Raw genomic sequence first — 18825 nt, 5'->3', positions numbered from 1 at the left:
TTCACAGAATTGGAAAAAAGTATTTTAAAGTTTACATGGAACCAAAAAAGAGCCCGCATTGCCAAGTTAATCCCAAGCCAAAAGAACAAAACTGGAGGCATCACGCTACCTGACTTCAAACTGTACTACAAGGCTACAGTAACCAAAACAGCATGGCACTGGTACCAAAACAGAGATATAGACCAATGGAACAGAACAGAGCCCTCAGAAATAATACCACACATCTACAACCACCTGATCTTTGACAAACCTGACAAAAACAAGAAATGGGGAAAGGATTCCCTATTTAATAAATGGTGCTGGGAAAACTGGCTAGCCATAAGTAGAAAGCTGAAACTGGATCCCTTCCTTACACCTTATACAAAAATTAATTCAAGAGGGATTAAATACTTAAATGTTAGACCTAAAGCCATACAAACCCTAGAAGAAAACCTAGGCAATACCATTCAGGACATAGGCATGGGCAAGGACTTCATGTCTAAAACACCAAAAGCAATGGCAACAAAAGCCAAAATTGACAAATGGGATCTAATTAAACTAAAGAGCTTCTGCATAGCAAAAGAAACTACCATCAGAGTGAACAGGCAACCTACAGAATGGGAAAAAAATTTTGCAATCTACGCATCTGACAAAGGGTTAATATCCAGACTCTACAAAGAACTTAAACAAATTTACATGAAAAGAACAACCCCATCAAAAAGTGGATGAAGGATATGAACAGACACTTCTCAAAAGAAGACATTTATGCAGCCAACAGACACATGAAAAAATGCTCATCATCACTGGCCATCAGAGAAATGCAAATCAAAACCACAATGAGATACCATCTCACACCAGTTAGAATGGCGATCATTAAAAAGTCAGGAAACAACAGGTGCTGGAGAAGATGTGGAGAAATAGGAACACTTTTACACTGTTGGTGGGACTGTAAACTAGTTCAATCATTGTGGAAGACAGTGTGGCAATTCCTCAACGATCTAGAACTAGAAATACCATTTGACCCAGCCATCCCATTACTCCCATTATAATACCCAAAGGATTATAAATCATGCTGCTATAAACAGGATTATAAACACAAGCACACTTATGTTTACAGTGGCACTATTCACAACAGTAAAGACTTGGAACCAACCCAAAAGTCCATCAATGATAGACTAGATTAAGAAAATGTGGCACATATACACCATGGAATACTACACAGCCATTAAAAAGGATGAGTTAATGTCCTTTGTAGGAACATGGATAAAGCTGGAAACCATCATTGTCAGCAAACTATCGCAATGACAAAAAACCAAACACCGCATGTTCTCTCTCATAGGTGGGAATTAAACAGTGAGAATACTTGGATACAGGAAGGGGAACATCACAAAACGGGGCCTGTTGTGGGGTTGGGGGAGGGGGGAGCAATAGCATTAGGAGATATACCTAATGTAAATGATGAGTTGATGGGTGCAGCACACCAACATGGCACATGTATACATATGTAAGAAACCTGCACGTTGTGCACATGTACCCTAGAACTTAAAGTATAACAGTATTAAAAAAAAAAAAAAAAAAAAGAATCAAGTCCAGGATACCCAAAATAACCCTTTGATGGAAGTGCACTTATTATTCTCACTATTCAGACTATAAAACAGATTTGAATAGGTTAAGTGATTTGCTCCAGTCATGTGGAGGAGACAAGAGCTCAAACACACATCTGGACTACTGAACCCAAAGTCCTGACCCCTATGCTACACAAGGTGTAAAATCCTTAAAATTGCTAATAAAGAAGTTTCTGCCTACCCTTCAGTTTTATCTGTTGCCATTGGTGCTCCTGAACTCTGCTGACATTTTAACCATAATAAATTTTCAATTCCTGGAATAAGCCATTGTTTCTCTTGCCTTTGAACACACCATGCCAAACACTACACCTATCAATATCTTCAGGATAATTACTATTTATCTTTTGGATCTCCATTTTAACTATTTCTTTCTCAGTCTAATCCCAAGACTAAGTTTTCCTGATCCCTCAAGTTATATCTCTGCTATATTCTCCCACAGAATGAATGTTTCCTGTATCTCCAATTCATAATACTTCAAACTTTGTTAAAATTATTAAATTACTGTCTCTTGAATTCTAATGTGCATGAAGATATTATGTGTCTCCATAATCTGGAAATTAATTACATTCAATTAATAAATGAAAATCATCATAATGGATCAGAGAAGAGTTAGCACCTAGGTCTGTAAGATCAAACTGTCTTTTGATTGTATTAACGTTAAATGTCAATCCGAAGTGGGGGATTGGTCAGGTGAGAAAGGGAAAAGTCTGGAGGAAAATTCTGGTCAATGTCTTCTTAAAGTCTTATCTGAAGAAAGCGAGTATCAGGACAGGTGCAGTGGCTCATGCCTGTAATCCCAGCACTTTGGGAGGCCAAAGCGGGTGGATCATCTGAGGTCAGGAGTTCGAGACCAGCCTGACGAACATGCAGAAACCCCATCTCAACTAAAAATACAAAATTAGCCAGGCGTGGTGGCGCATGCCTGTAATCCCAGGTACTCAGGAGGCTGACGCAGCCACAGAATGAAAGAAAATATTTGCAACACCCCTGTCTGACAAAGAACTTGCACTAGCACGTATATGAAAAACTCTTATAACTCAAGAATAAGAACACAAACTTCTTTGCCCAATTTGAAAATGGGAAAAATATCTGAGAAGACAATTCACAAAGGAATATAAATGAAGCACCAATAGACACATAAAAATGTTCCACATTATATAAATAATTATAAATAAGAAATGCATATATATATATATTTATTGGGAGAAGGGAGACCAGAAGAAAAACACATGTAGGGAGAAATTAAGAATTTAATATTGAACATACTGGGTTTGAGACAATGTATTTGTGAAATAAAGAGGAGACAGCAGACAGTCATTTTAAGATAAATGATTTATCCACATCCTCTCCAGCACCTGTTGTTTCCTGACTTTTTCTTTTCTTTTTTTTTGAAAGAGAGTCTCGCTCAGTCGCCTGGGCTGGAGTGCAGTGGCACGATCTCGGCTCACTGCAAGCTCTGCCTCCTGGGTTCATGCCATTCTCCTGCCTCAGCCTCCCGAGTAGCTGGGACTAAAGGCGCTCGCCACTATACCCGGCTAATTTTTTTTTGTATTTTTAGTAGAGACGGGGTTTCACTGTGTTGGCCAGGATGGTCTTGATCTCCTGACCTCGTGATCCACCCGTCTTGGCCTCCCAAAGTGCTGGAATTACAGGCGTAAGCCACCACGCCCAGCCTGTTTCCTGACTTTTTAATGATCACCATTCTAACTGGTGTGAGATGGTATCTCATTGTGGTTTTGATTTGCATTTCTCTGAAGGCCAGTGATGATGAGCATTTTTTCATGTGTCTGTTGGCTGCATAAATGTCTTCTTTTGAGAAGAGTCTGTTCATATCCTTTGCCCACTTTTTGATGGGGTTGTTTGATTTTTTTCTTGTAAATTTAAGTTCTTTGTAGATTCTGGATATTAGCCCTTTATGGGATGGGTAGATTATAAAAATTTTCTCCCATTCTGTAGGTTGCCTCTTTTATTTCATTGAGCAGTGGTTTGTAGTTCTCCTTGAAGAGGTACTTCGCATCCCTTGTAAGCTGGATTCCTAGGTATTTTATTCTCTTTGTAGCAATTGTCAATGGGAGTTCACTCATGATTTGGCCCTATTTGTCTGTTATTGGTGTATAGGAACGCTTTTACACTTTTGGTGGGACTGTAAACTAGTTCAACCATGTGGAAGACAGTGTGGCAATTCCTCAAGGATCTAGAACTAGAAATACCATTTGACCCAGCCATCCCATTACTGGGTATATACCCAAAGGATTATAAATCTTGCTGCTATAAACAGGATTATAAACACATGCACACTTATGTTTATAGTGGCACTATTCACAATAGCAAAGACTTGGTACCAACCCAAATGTCCATCAATGATAGACTGGATTAAGAAAATGTGGCACATATACACCATGGAATACTATGCAGCCATAAAAAAGGGTAAGTTAATGTCCTTTGTAGGGACATGGATGAAGCTGGAAACTATCATTCTCAGCAAACTATCACAAGGACAGAAAACCAAACACCACATGTTCTCACTCATAGATAGGAATTGAACAATGAGACCACATGGACACACGAAGGGGAACGTCACACATCGGGGCCTGTTGTGGGGTGCCGGAGGGGGAGGGATAGCCTTAGGAGATACACCTAATGTAAATGATGAGTTAATGGGTGCAGTGCACCAACATGGCACATGTATACATATGTAACAAACATGCACATTGTGCACATGCACCCTAGACCTTAAAGTATAATAATAATTTAAAAAAATAAGAAAATTTTTTTAAAAAGATGAATGATTAAAAGACAGAAGCTCTAAGAATTTTAATTGTATTAAGTGTATGAGATAGGTCCAAGTACTGTTCCTATCCTACAGATGAGAAAAGTTGAGGCGCAAAAATAATAAATAACTTGATCATAATCACACAGCTAGTACTCTCTCTGGCAAAGCAGATTCTCAAACTCAGGCAGTATAGTTTCAGAGTTCATGCATTATCTCTATACTTAATGCTCGCTTCTTTGGCAACTGGTTGATTATCCCACACTACAGAGATCCCAGATTTAGTATCTGACATCCAAGAAAGGAAGGTTGAGGTATAAGGGTCATAAAAGAGAATTTTTAAAAGTCTCCACAATTAATGGGAAAACCCTACTCCCTTTTCCACTGCCAATCCTCAATCAATGACAAAGTAGTTTTTTTGCTTGTTTTTTATTTTTTATTTTTGTGGGCACTTGGTAGGTTATATATTTATGGGTTACATGAGATATTCTGATACAGGCATGAAATGTATAGTAATCACATCAGGGTAAATGGGGTATATCCAACAGCCAGTTTTTACAGGATTCATCTGCAGACACTTGAATGACCACAGAGAAAAGGCCGATATATACTCTATGGGAAGGTTCCCCAAAGAAAAGAGCTAGATCGCTAGATGATAGTATAGCGATACTATCATCTTACAGTAGAGCTCATCATCCCAGCCTATGCAAACTCAGCTCAGGCTCTGAATGAGTGAAGAGATCTGCTGTGCTCTAAGTGACCACTTAGCACAGAGAATCCCTCTGATGGAAAAAAAAACATATCATTCAAAGCCAGCAGAACTGTTTATATGAAATATCCAGCATTCAATCAAAAATAAGCAACCATGCCAAGAAATAAGACCAAAGGCAAAAACAGACAACAGAAATGGATCCAGAGATAATACAGATATTAGAGTTAACATGAATTTTTTTAAAAAATATGATTAACATATTCAAGAAAATATAAACAAAGAAACATATGACAAAATGGAGAATTTCACCAGAGAATTGAAATGTATAAAAGAGAATTAAAGGGATATTCTGAATGAAAAGACAAAGTAACTGAAATTTAAAACTCGATACGAGTTTAATGCAGAACAAATACGGCTAGAAACAAGATTAATGAACTTCAAGATAGGTAGTGGAAAACATACATTCTGATACATGGACAGTCAGAGGTTAAGTGATTAGCCTATTGCATGTTCTCACTCATAACTGGGAACTAAACATTGACTACACATGGACACAAAAATGGGAACAACAGATACTGGGGACTACTAGAGGGAGGAGGGTAGGAGGGGAGCAAGGGTTGAAAAACCACCTTTTGGGTACTATGCTCACTACCTCAGGGACAGGATCATTTGTACACCAAACCTTAGCAACGTACAATTTACCCATGTAACAGACCTGCACATGTACCCTGGAACCTAAAAGTTGAAAAAAATAAAAAAAGAGCAAGCCACAGAATGAAAGAAAATATTTGCAAGACACATATCTGACAAAGAACTTGTACCTAGCTCATATATGAAAAATTCCTACAACTCGAGAGTAAGAACATAAACTTCTTTGTTCAATTTGAAAATGGGAAAAAATATCTGAGAAGAGAATTCACAAAGAAATATAAATGAAGCGCCAATAGACACATAAAAATGTTCCACATTATATAAATAATTATAAATAAGAAATGCAAATTAAACAAATAGACTAACTTTTCCCCAAAAAGGGCAAAGATAAAACCAACAGCAATGTTCTGTTTACAAGAGCTACACATGTAAGAACATAGGAAGTTTGAAAATAAGAGAATATTGCCGGGCGCGGTGGCTCAAGCCTGTAATCCCAGCACTTTGGGAGGCCGAGACGGGCGGATCACGAGGTCAGGAGATCGAGACCATCCTGGCTAACACGGTGAAACCCCGTCTCTACTAAAATACAAAAAATTAGCCGGGCGTGTTGGCGGGCGCCTGTAGTCCCAGCTACTCGGGAGGCTGAGGCAGGAGAATGGCGTGAACCCGGGAGGCGGAGCTTGCAGTGAGCTGAGATCCCGCCACTGCACTCCAGCCTGGGCCACAGAGCGAGACTCCGTCTCAAAAAAAAAAAAAGAGAATATTAAAGATTTACCATGCAAGCACTAACTGAAAGAAAGCTGAAATAACAATAGTAAAAGGAAAAAGTGGACATCAGGCAAGAAGTATTACTAGAGACAGAGTGATTTTATTCTGAGAAAAGGATCAATCCACTAGGAAAATCTAACAATCTAACAAGTATGTATACTAAAGATATTTTTAAGATGTACAAGGCAAAAATTAATAGCACTAAAAGGAAAAAAAGAAAAATCTACAATCATAATGAAATATTACCAAATGTCTCTTGATAACTACAAAATAAAAAGGAAAAAAAAAAAACAGCAAGAATATAGAAGATCTGAAACAACAAAATTAACAAACTTGACAAAACTGACATTCACAGAACACTGCACCCACAATGGCAGGATCCACTTTTAAGTGCACATCATTTTAACAAAATTGATCACACCCTGAGCCACAAAGCAAGACCCAACAATTTTCAAAGGATTCCAATCATTCAGTATATTATTCAATCAGAGTGTAACTAAGCTAGAAATTGAATACAAAAGGTAACGTTAAAATCATCAAATGTTCAAAAACTAAGCAATATACTTGTAATTAACCCATGAGTCAAAGAAGAAACCACAGTGAAAACAGGAATACATTTTAAACTGAAGAAAAAATAACATATCAACTCTTGCAACATAACAAGTAAAGATGCTCTCAGAGGAAAATGTACGGCCTTAAATGTATGTAATAGGAAAAAAAAGAGTTTAAAATAAATGATGGTAGTATTCATCTTAAGTTAGGGAAAGAACTGCATATGAAACCCAAAAAATGAATGCAGAATAAAATAATGAAAAAAAAACAACATGGTAACCTACATAACAGAAAACAAATATAATAGAGAAAATAAGCAAACCCTAAAGATGGTTTTGAAAAGATTGATGAAAGTGATAAAATCTAGCAAAAAAAGACAAGACACAGATTACCAATATTAACAAAGGGGACATTTAAAAGATGCCTGTAAAATACAGGTATCCTTCAGACATTAAAATATAATAAGAGTGTATTTTTCAACTTTATGTCAATCATTTTGAAAATTTAAACAAAAATTCCTACAAAAACTACAAAAACTGAAACAACAGAAAAATCTGAATAGTTCTGTATCTATTAAAGAGACCGAATCCATAATTAAAGACAAACTCACAAATAAATCTTTAGGCCTATATGGCTTTACCCAGGAATTCTCCAAATGTTTAAAAACTAAACATAGCTAATCTTACAAAAACTCTTCTGGAGAAGAGAAAATGAAGAACACTTCCCTGACCAATTTTATGAGGCCAGCATAACTTTGATTCTAAAACCTGATAGGACATTACAAGAAAAGAAAATTCTAGGCGACTATCTCCTTTGAACATAGAGATAAACATTCTAAACTAAGCATTAAACCAATTCTAGCATTAACAGATTAAAGGAGAAAAATCATATAATCATCTCAATACAGGCAGAAAATGCAAGGGGAGGAAGAGCATCAGGAAGAACAGCTAATGGATCCTGGGCTTAACACCTATGTGATGAGTTGATCTGTGCAGCAAACCACTGTGATACATGTTTATCAATGCTACAAACCTGCACATCTGCACATGTACCCCAGAACTTAAAAGTTGAAGAAAAAATGCAGAAAATGCATTTGATAAAATTTAATATACATACATAATTTTTTTAAATCTTAGGATACTAGAAATGGAAGAGAAACTCTTTCATTTGATAAAAAGCTTACTACAAATATCACAATGGTGAAATACTGAATGCTTTCTTGCCCCCAAGATCAGGAAGATACAAAGTTGCCCATCACCAACTTCGTACTAAAGTTTTTGGCTATTGCAATAAAGCAAAAATTAAAAAGTACATTTGACCCTTGAACACCATGGAGGTTAAGGGCACTGACCCCTCTGTGCAGTCAAATATCCACATATAACATTTGACTCCCCCAAAACCTAACTACTAATAGCCTACTGTTGACCTTGCCAGTAACACAGTAAATGAACATGTTTTGTATGTTGTATGTATTATACACTGTATTCTTACAATAAAGTAAGCTAGAGAAAGGAAAATGTTATTAAGAAAACCATAAGGAAGAGAAAATATATTTACTATTAATTAAGTGGAAGTGGATCATCATAAATGTCTCCATCCTTGTCTTCACACTGAATAGACTGAGAAGGAAGAGGAGAGTTGGTCTTGCAGTTCCAGGGGTGGCAGCGGCAGAACGGGAGACAGGAGAGGCAGGCACAATCAGTGTAACTTAATGGAAATACTTTGTAATTTCTGTCATAAAATAAGTCAAAAGTAGTCTTGAATAATCAGAATCCTTCTGCTAGATTGTCTAATGTCAATTTGTTTTCTGGCACTACTATGTCTTTTCTACCTGGCACCATTTTGGAAGCACTCATTTCCATCAAGTCATCCTCTGTTAATTCCTCTGATAAGGTGTTTCTTTTAGCTCTTGGAATTTCTCTAAGATCCGTATCTTGAAACCCTTCACTCCCCACCTTTTTTGCCATATCCACCAATCTTTTCATCATTTCCTTGACTGACTCTGTGTGGTCACGCACATCTGGACCTTCTGCTTCATCAACAACTTACTATTTCAGGCTTGATGGCTTTTTCTATAACAATGATGGAACCTTCAGTGGTATAATCCTTACAGACTTTCATGATGTTCTATGGGGGTCCTCTTCCATAGCAGTAACAACCTTTCCCTAAAGTACCCTGCTGTAATGAGGCTTAAACGTCCTTATGGCCCTCTGATCTGAGACTCAACTAGAAATGCTGTGTTTGGGGGCAAGTAGACCACCTGGATGCCTTCAGTGTTGAACTCATGGGGTTCTAGGTGGCCAGAGGAATTGAGAATGTAAAAAGAACTGGCAGTCCTTATCGGCAAGATACTTCTTAACTTTAGGAACAAAACATGGATGGAACCAATCCAGAAAAAGCGTTCTCATTGTGTAGCAGGTCTTTTTGCTATACAACCAAAAGAGTGGCAGTTGGTATTATCTTTTTCCTTAGAGGCTCAGGGGTTACCAGCTTTATAGATAAGGAAGGTACTCAGAAATCCAACTCCATTTCCACAAAATAGTAGAGTTAGCATATCCCTTCTGCCTTAAATCTTGATGCTCACTTCTCTTCCTTACTAGTAAGTGTCCTTTACGGCATTATCTTTTTTCCAGAATAGCATAGTTTCACCTGCATTAAAAACCTGTCCCGACAGTTGTTCTTTCTCCTCAATGATTTTCTTAAGCATTTGGGAATGCATCTGCTGTCTCTTGGTCAGCAGAAGCTGCTTCTCCTGTTATCTTGACATTTTTAAGCCAAATCTCTGAAACTATCAAACCGTCCTTTGCTGGCATTAAATTATCCAGCTTTAAATCTTTCATCTTCCTTTTAAGTTGTAATATAATGACTTTGTGCTTTTTCTTGAATCATATTAGAGTCTATAAATATGCCTTTCTTATGGCAATCCTGCACCCACATAAAGGGTGCGTCTTCTATACAAGATAAAAGTCTTTTGCAAAAAGTGCAAGGTTTTCATGCTTGCTGGTATAGTTGCAGCTATGGCTTCACAAATTTTCTTTTCCTTTTTTCAATGGTCCTTATTCTGGATTCATTTATTTTGAAATGGCAGGCAACCACAGCTACAGACCTCAATCTACAGTATATATCAAGCAACTCAACTTTTTCTTGTAATATCATGAGTTTACTTCTTGGGAACATTTCCAGTATCACTAGCAGCAACTCATACGGGTTTCATGGTATTATTCAAGGTGTTTATAGTATTGTATGAAACACAATGAAAAATATGCAAGAACTGCAAGAGACCATTTATTAAGATACTCAATTTACTGGAGAGAAAGCTGCTCACATGGAGATGATTAGTGTCTAATGGTGTTTTAAGCAGATATTCACAACATTTGAGATCACTGCAATAGCAACAGGAAGTGAATACAAAACTATAAGAGTAGTATAATAGGTATCACAGTTAATTCTATGCAGTTATGATTTAATACTGCATTTTTACATTTGTTTACCTCTCTCAACTGCAAATGGCACCATGTATGGTCTGTGTAGGCACACGTTTTGATAAATTTTCATAAAAGATTTGTATTTTATGGTAGCAAATTATAACACAGACTAATATCCACATGTATTTTATGCATTCATGACATATCTTTTTCTTAATTTTCTTCAGTATTTCTAGGCTACGTGGTTCATCGGAGTTTTTTCAAATTGCTGCACATTTCCAAAAAACTTTCCAATATATCTATTGAAAAAAATCCTGTGTATAAGTGGATCTACACAGTTCAAAAACATGCTGTTCAAGAGTCAACTGTATACAGATTGGAAGGGAAGAAATAAAGGTTGTTGGGTACAAGGCCAATTATAAAAATCAACTGTATTTTTTTATATACAAGCAATTTACTTTAACAATAACACTATTTATCATGACATCAAACACTTAGCAATAAATCTAACAAAAGATGTGTAATTCCTACATAAAAAAAATTTCAAAACATCAAGAAAAATTAAACATCGAAACAAATGGGAAAATATATCATATTCATAGACATGAAGAATCAATACTATAGACACTAGTCAAGTGTCCCCAAATTAAGTAGAAATGCAATGTAATTCCAGTCAAAACTCCATGTGTTTTTCTATGTATGTATAGTTTAATAAGCTGTTTCTAAAATGTATATAGAAATGCAAAGGTCCAAGGATAGTCAAATCAATTCTGCAGAAAAACAGTGGAGGACAGAAGCTTCAGGTATCAACACTTACTACAAAGTTATAGTGATAATATGGTATTGGCTGAAACATAAACAGGCCAATGGAACAGAATAGTGTGTCTAGAAAGAGACCTCATATATACACCCACCTTTATGACAAAGAGACACAGAAGTCTGGTGAAAAAAAGATGACTTTTTTCAATAAACAGTGCTGAGTCTATCAGTTATCCATATGGAAAAAGAAAAGATGTTGCCCTCTTCCGCATAATATATATTTAAAAAATAGTGAAGTTCCTTAGAAATAAAGCAGGAATAACTTACTGAGATAAACAAAGACCTCCTAACCAGAACACAGAACACACTTAACATACAGGGAAAATTTGACAGACTGTAGTACATTAAAATTAGGAAATTCTTGATATAGCCAATCTGTAGCCCCCTTATTTGGGAACTTATTAGTGTATGCAGTCTGATAATTCACTTAACCATATTTATTTAACATTCAAAGAACTGATTTTGCTTTTGTGAAGGAGTAATACTTTGATTTACAAAATTAAATCCATAAAACTTATGAGGTTCAAATAAGATGATTAATAGTTTTAATAACTACCAGAAACATAACAAAGGATCAAATACAATTTGAATTTAATATGTGAAGTGGCATTGTTTTCACTCATTTTTTAAAATGCAGTTTTACTTCTAATCTTAAATGCTACTAATAACACTCAGTTATCACAAGTGATTGAAAATAGTTGCCAGGTGCCCTGTTAAGTAGACAGGAACAAAGTCAACTTAAATAAAAGTAAAGGCCCAGAGCTGCTCTCTATGGCTAGCAAAAAAAAAAAAAAAAAAAAAAAAAAAGCCATCTGCTGCAACAAAAATAACCTAAATATCTGTTCGTCTACTGTTTATTTAAATGGTGGAAAATCAGTTTGCTTAGCCAAGATCATAGCTACAACAGGATTAACCTGTCTTCAAGTGGAGGAAACAACTACCTATCATCCTGTTTACTCAAAAAGCCTCCTTAGATCAGAGAAGCAAGGGGTAAAATTTTGGAGTACTGGAGTAAAATAAAGATAGCATTAGCTTTCCAGAGGCGACAAATGTTAAAAGGCCAGAGGGGATGACACATTACATACCCAAATGTTTCAAAATTTCAATTTATATGTTTCATGTCTATAATAAAAAAATTTACACATGCAAAAAATTATTCCTAATCAAGAACTTTCTTTTAATAGAACCTGATAATTACTATAATCTTATGGATTCTGTCTAAGGCAAAATACAGCTTTAAATATAGAAGGGAATTGAGTATCTTCAGTTATACATTCTTTCAAGGTCCATAATCTTCAAATTTCTAGATTAACAGAAATTGCGTAAAGGGCTAATATAGTCCAACTCTCATTCTCTGCTTATGCCAAGCCTCATTAAAATAACACACATTTATCTTTCAGTCTGGGAAGGGCATTATGTATTCTCAACTACTAAACACTTTACCTTTGCAGCAAGCAGTAGTCCAATTTTGTCAGCTTCAGCCTCCAATTTTCTGCTGTATGGTCTATTAAACATATACTAAGAAGAAACAGGACACAAAAACTCCATTAAGACAATTTATTTCATGACAAAAGGAGTAACAAAGAGAGGTTTTTTTTAAAGTTTCATGGAGTATCTAGGATAAAATTCCTATACTGCCTACTAACATTAAAATAACTTCATGATATAAAATATAAACACAGCCTTTATTTCCCTGATTAGAAATTAATACTTTAAAAACATGGTAAAAATAGAAGTCATGCCTATAAATTTCTTGACAGTCTGTAGTATGAGGAATTTAATTCTATTTTTCCAATTATAGTCTCCACCTACTGAGTACAGGATTCACTAAGAAAGCTTATTGATGAAGGCTTTTAATATGGCCAAGGAACATTATGACCTTGAGTTTTAAAAGAAAATCAAGAAAACGTAGGTATATAATATCCAATGACACTACTAGACAATTTATTTCAGTAAGAAAATTAACCATATAGCAGAATGTTCTTTCTTTGATAAATTATCTTAATTTCCTTTTTCTTTTCTAAGTATTGATTAGTTGGGAAAATGAAATTTTCTTCTGACTTCAATAAAAAACACACATAGATACAGTAACTTTAATTTTCCTAATTACTTGTATTTATGTGAATGCTTTCCAGTTAAATTCTAATTTTCAGTAAGTACTAAAACTTTGTAGGAGATGAATCAATAGGCAGGACTTTAGAGAAAAGAGCTATTAATTGGGGAAGCAATCTTTCAAAGGTAGCCACATGTCTGTGATGGCCTGAAATAATACAATAAATCTGATATACAGTATGTGACCATTAGAAATGACTTCCTTCCTTTTCAATCAGTCAGTTTTAGGTCATGATGTATATCATATAGTGCCTTCACTCTCCATGAGCAGGCTGCATGTGCCTCCCTCAAGTCTACTTGATAGCATAAGGATTTAAAACGTTGACTTTAAAAAGACAGAAACTTAAGTTCCAGTCCAAATACTATTAACTTATTGTTAACCCTGAGCTAATTGTTTAACCCCACTAAACCCAGGAGTATCATATGTAAAATGAAATGAGTAACAGTGCCAAGCTCACAGAGCTGCAGAGGGGATTCATTGAACAAAAATAATAGCTTATATTTATTGAGTCCTTATTTGTGCCAGGTATTGTGCTAAGTGTTTTAAATTAATGATTCTAAACCGAGTGTGATTTTGTCCTCCAGGGACATTTACAAATGTTTGGAAATATTTATGACTGTCATAACTGAGAGAAGGGAGAGCTACTGACATCTAGGGGATGGGGGTGAGAAATGTTACTAAACATCCTACAGTGCCCAGGACAAAACTCCCCCACAACAAAGAATTATCCAGTCCAAAGCATCAGTAGTGCTGTGATTGAGAAATCCTGCTTTAAATGTATCATTCCGTCCTCACAACAAATGAACGTCAGCAATTCCCACACCCTTATGACTTCACTATCAACATTCCTCTCTGTTCTCCAATCACAGTGAGCAACTTTCTAGAGAAAAACATCTCCTTGTCACCAGAATTATTGAGGGGCCTTGATTTAGGGAAAAAGAATTCAAATAGAATCGTTCCTACTTTATTTTCATTGAAGAATTACGGTGAAGTGGCAGAATTTATCAAATATTTAAAGAAAGAAATAGCTACATGTTATCTTTCTTATGACCAACTCTGCTGATTCCATTACAAAAAAAGCAATCTACAGATAGATAGAGAAAATAACTAAATTAATTCTTTTAATTTCCTGGCAGGTCAGTGACAGAAACAAAATTCAAAATATGAGATCCTATAACCTAAGGAATAACCATTCTTTTGTTCTCTCTTTAAGAACCTTTACTTCAATATAAACGAAGCCAAATGATATGGTAATACTGAATAACAGACTTAGTTATCCAATCTCAAAAACAATTTGTCTCATAGAATTTCGCACATTAGATTTAAACAGCACCCAGATGGCACTGTGATGGGTATTCCACAAATCATTAAATAAACAAATAACAGATTGTTCCTAAATAACCAAACCTCCCGGGACAAGAGGAAATATTCAAAGAAAGATGTCAAATAAAATAATCATGGTTAACAAAGTAGTTATAAAGATTGCAAGACCTACTTTCAGTAGTACAGTATTTTGAACAAAACGAGGCACTCAATACATTTTTGAGATTATTATACGTAAGCACTAAAATCAAAAGTTAACAAACACCTAGTAAGACTTTCCTTTCAATAATTTCAAAGCAATGATAGTTTAACAGAGAGAGAAGGAAGGAAGGGCAGTAAAGCAGCTTTAGCCAATTCTGTGCCCATTAAAGTTCACAGGTTTTAATACCACCCCATTAAAATGCAAATACAGTTGGCTATCTGTATCTGTGGATTATGCATCTGGTGGATTCAACCAATTTGGACAGAAAATATTTATGAAAAACAATTTAAAAAAACTACAACAAAATTAAAAATATATAGTAAAATAACAATTTACATAGCATTTCCATTGAATTCCAAATAATCTAGAGATGATTTAAAGTATATGAGACGATGTGCATAGTGACAGGCAAATACCATGCCATTTTTTATCAAGGATTGGAGCATACTCAGATTTTGGTATCCATAAGAAGTCCTGTATACCAAGGGACGGCTGAAATTGGGGAATGGGGGAGTCATTCAGTTACTATGAAAGGAAGGGTCAGTGGCTGGGTTTTCTCTCTGTAAAACCAATAAATGTATTTTTAAAAATCATATTAGCCAAAAGTTGCCAAGCCCTTCTAACCTATCCATACCCATCATTTGAGAGATGTAGTATTCCTTAACTTAAACATTCATATATAAGAATATCCCCTAAAAATGAGAAAACATAAGACACTAAAAATTTGTACCCATATTTCATAGTAAAATGTGAAAACATCTCTGAATTTGCTGCTTTACAGTAGTATTAAAATATCCTCATCACAGGCTATGATAATTCAAGTTATTGTCTCAGACTTACCTCCTGCAATTTAGACTGTATCCACTGGCCCAAAAGTGCCAAACTATCTCGAGGACAAATGGCCCAAATCATTGTGAGGAAAATCATACCTAGGAAATCCAAAAAGTGAACCATGCCAGCCTTTTCTGCCTGTAATAATAAAAATTACATTTCATACATCAAGACAGTATATGCTTACATTTTCTAGTTCATCAGGTGTTACAATTACCCGACCTTCTCCACCTAAGACTGAGAGTTCTCTTTTTCTTCTTTTGCTTTTTCTTTCCTGGTCTGCTTTTCCCTTCCTTTTTTTTATCTACTTATATACCTATTCATTCGTTTAACTAGTATCTACTGAGGCACTTATTATTACAGGATATTAATCTACAGTTTCTTGCATTAACAAGCATAACAATCTTGTGAAATACGTACAATTATCCCTACATTTATAGATAATGAAACTGAGATAGAGGTTAAAACAGTTGCCCAAATTTGCACAGCTATTACTAAAAGGACCAGAAATCAAACCTGGTCAGTTTTCGTTTTTAATACAGTTGCATCATTTTAAAAAATCAAATAAATGTTTCATTTTACTAATATTTTTGGATGAGGACTAAACACTAACATATGAAGCACTTAAAACAAGAAAAAACTCAGAAAAAGACTGGAAGTTTATTTTAAATAAATGTATTCTGGTCTTCAAGACCTAATATATGAAACATTATTCCTTTATACAAGTTTGTAAATTTGTAAGTCTAGTATTTATCATGAGAGAATCGGGTTCTATGAATTTTTGTATTTACCTATATCAGTTACCAAAAAAGATTTTTCATAAAATAGTTGTTTTGAGTAGTAATATCTAAATATAAGTTTAATGAACTAGATTGTTCATGGTTTGCCAGTAAAATTGATTAGTAAATATTAATGTTGTAATGCTGAAACTGAAAAAATAGCAGTCATTACTTGAATGTATGAAAAATGACTGAAAACTAAAAACAATGACTTAGAATACTGTCCCTTAACAAATATTGTACCCTCATAAAACATACTTTACCTCCTTATATTTGCCTCATTACTTTGCCTCAAAACACAACTGTGTATTTTGAAAAACAATTACGGATTTTTTTTTTTTTTTTTTTTTTTGAGACAGTCTTGTCCTGTCGCCCAAGCTGGAGTGCAGTGGCGAGGTCTCGGCTCATGACAACCTCCGCCTCTGGGTTCAAATGATTCTCCTGCCTCAGTCTCCTGAGTAGCTGGGATTACAGGGGCCTGCCACCATGCTCAGCTATTTTTTGTATTTTTAGTAGAGACGGAGTTTCACCACGTTGACCAGGCTGGTCTTGAACTCCTGACCTCGTGATCAGCCCACCTCGGCCTCCCAAAGTTTCTGGGATTACAGGCATGAGCCACCACATCCAGCCCAATTATAGAATTATTTTAACATGAAAACATGAAACTCAAAATCAGGAAGTCGTTCTAGAAGAGAAAGCCCTTATTATTAAAGAATATAATTGCTATTATACAGTCTTAGAAAACTGGAAATACACACACAAACGCCTGTATTTGTAAAATAAAGAAAACATAAAAACCTAGATAAAATCAAAATTGAGACTCCCCAAAGAGAAAATATCGTGCTGACAATATTTAAGATATCTGCAAAAACATACTAACTATGCTCTATTTTTAAGGCTGCTGTTTGCTTTTTACATCTCACCTACTACTGTTCTTGCACTGATAGAGATGACAATATACTGAATATGAGGCACTGAACTAGATGCCTGAAAAACAAATGTACTGAATAGTAACACCTTTCAAATGCTAAAATGGCCAAAACTGATTTTATGATTTTATGATTTCAAGTTATGAAGCCATTACTTGAAAGATTATTAGAGTGCATACAGTAACATTGCTTAGATGTACTCTTGCGTATATTTAAGAAAAAAAGCTTTTTTCTTTGAGACAGTGTCTCACTCTGCCACCCACGCTGGAGTGCAGTGGTGCGATCATGACTCACTGTAGCCTTGATGTCCCAGGCTCAAGCAATCCTTCTGCCTCAGGCTCCAGAGCAGCTGGAACTACAAGTGTGAACCACCATGCTCAGTTAAGTTTTTAAATTTTTCTGTACAGACAGAGTCTATGTTGCCCAGGCCAGTCTCAAACTCCTGGGCTCAAGCAATCCTCCTGCCTCAGCCTCCCAAAGTGCTGGGATTACAGGTGTAAGCCACTGCACCCGTCAAGAAAAATGTTTTTAAAATCTTCCTGTAACTCAGAAGAAATCAAGGAGATAATTACTTTTGGTGCTTCAGAAAAACACTTTGGCCCATCCTATTTTATTAATACTCTAAGGAATAGGTAGAATTTGAGATGACTCTTAGAAGGATTAGACTCATTATCATTTCCATTTGAAGTTAATGTAACTCGTATTTCTGATTTAGCATTTCAGTCACTTCACTATGTACCTTTGTGTTTACAATTAAAAAAATACTTATCTCTAATGTAGACAAAACAGCCATTCATATTTTTAAATGAATAACAATTTTTAAAAATCTGTGAAACAGATGTGTTCTTTTCCTGGACTCATATCAAGATGAACAGACAGGTATTTACAGGAGCATATGTCAACTTTAATTCTATGACCTATAAGAAAAGTGCTGCTAAAAACCAGGTAACTATGGTGAAAGGAAGAAACACTGTACTAACATACAAAAGACCCAGGTTAAAGTCCCAATTCGGTTACTTTGTCAGGTTAGTCATGTTACTGTTTATCTAAACATTAGTTTTCTCTTATATAAAATGGTAATAATAAATACATACCTCATTAGGTATTAAAATTATGAATGAGAAGCTACATATACTAAAAAGCTCAGTAAACTGTAAAATGGCAAGGTATCATTACTCTGCATTAATTATACATGACACATCATTCTAGAAATTTTCAAAGATGCTCCAAGCTATCTTCTGAGAATGAATAAAAAAGAAAGATGATTTACCCACTTAAATAGTAATATTACTTTCCTACAATTACTTTTCTGACTAGATTACAAGTATATTAATAAAGTTTAAAATT

General features: G+C 35.3%; 1 protein-coding gene across 8 annotated transcripts in view; it reads right to left on the bottom strand.

The window, feature by feature from the left end:
• The window catches only part of OMA1 (OMA1 zinc metallopeptidase), a 68708-nt gene that overhangs the window by 35372 nt on the left and 14511 nt on the right, over nt 1-18825 (bottom strand). For 7 of the 8 annotated variants that reach the window (XM_023187615.2, XM_023187610.1, XM_023187642.3 and 4 more), the window contains 2 exons: nt 15780-15908; nt 12745-12819 (listed from right to left, as the gene is read on the bottom strand). In XM_023187615.2, the coding sequence (XP_023043383.1) occupies nt 12745-12819; nt 15780-15908 (204 nt within the window). Of the gene's footprint in view, nt 1-8614; nt 8789-12744; nt 12820-15779; nt 15909-18825 lie in introns of all 8 variants that reach the window. The other variant, XR_002725467.1, reaches the window with a different exon arrangement.

This window comes from Piliocolobus tephrosceles, chromosome 1 (genome assembly GCF_002776525.5).
Source record: "Piliocolobus tephrosceles isolate RC106 chromosome 1, ASM277652v3, whole genome shotgun sequence".
Classification (NCBI taxonomy): Eukaryota; Metazoa; Chordata; class Mammalia; order Primates; family Cercopithecidae; genus Piliocolobus; species Piliocolobus tephrosceles.
Note: the sequence above shows the minus strand (reverse complement) of the source record. Positions and strands in the feature narration are given on the sequence as shown.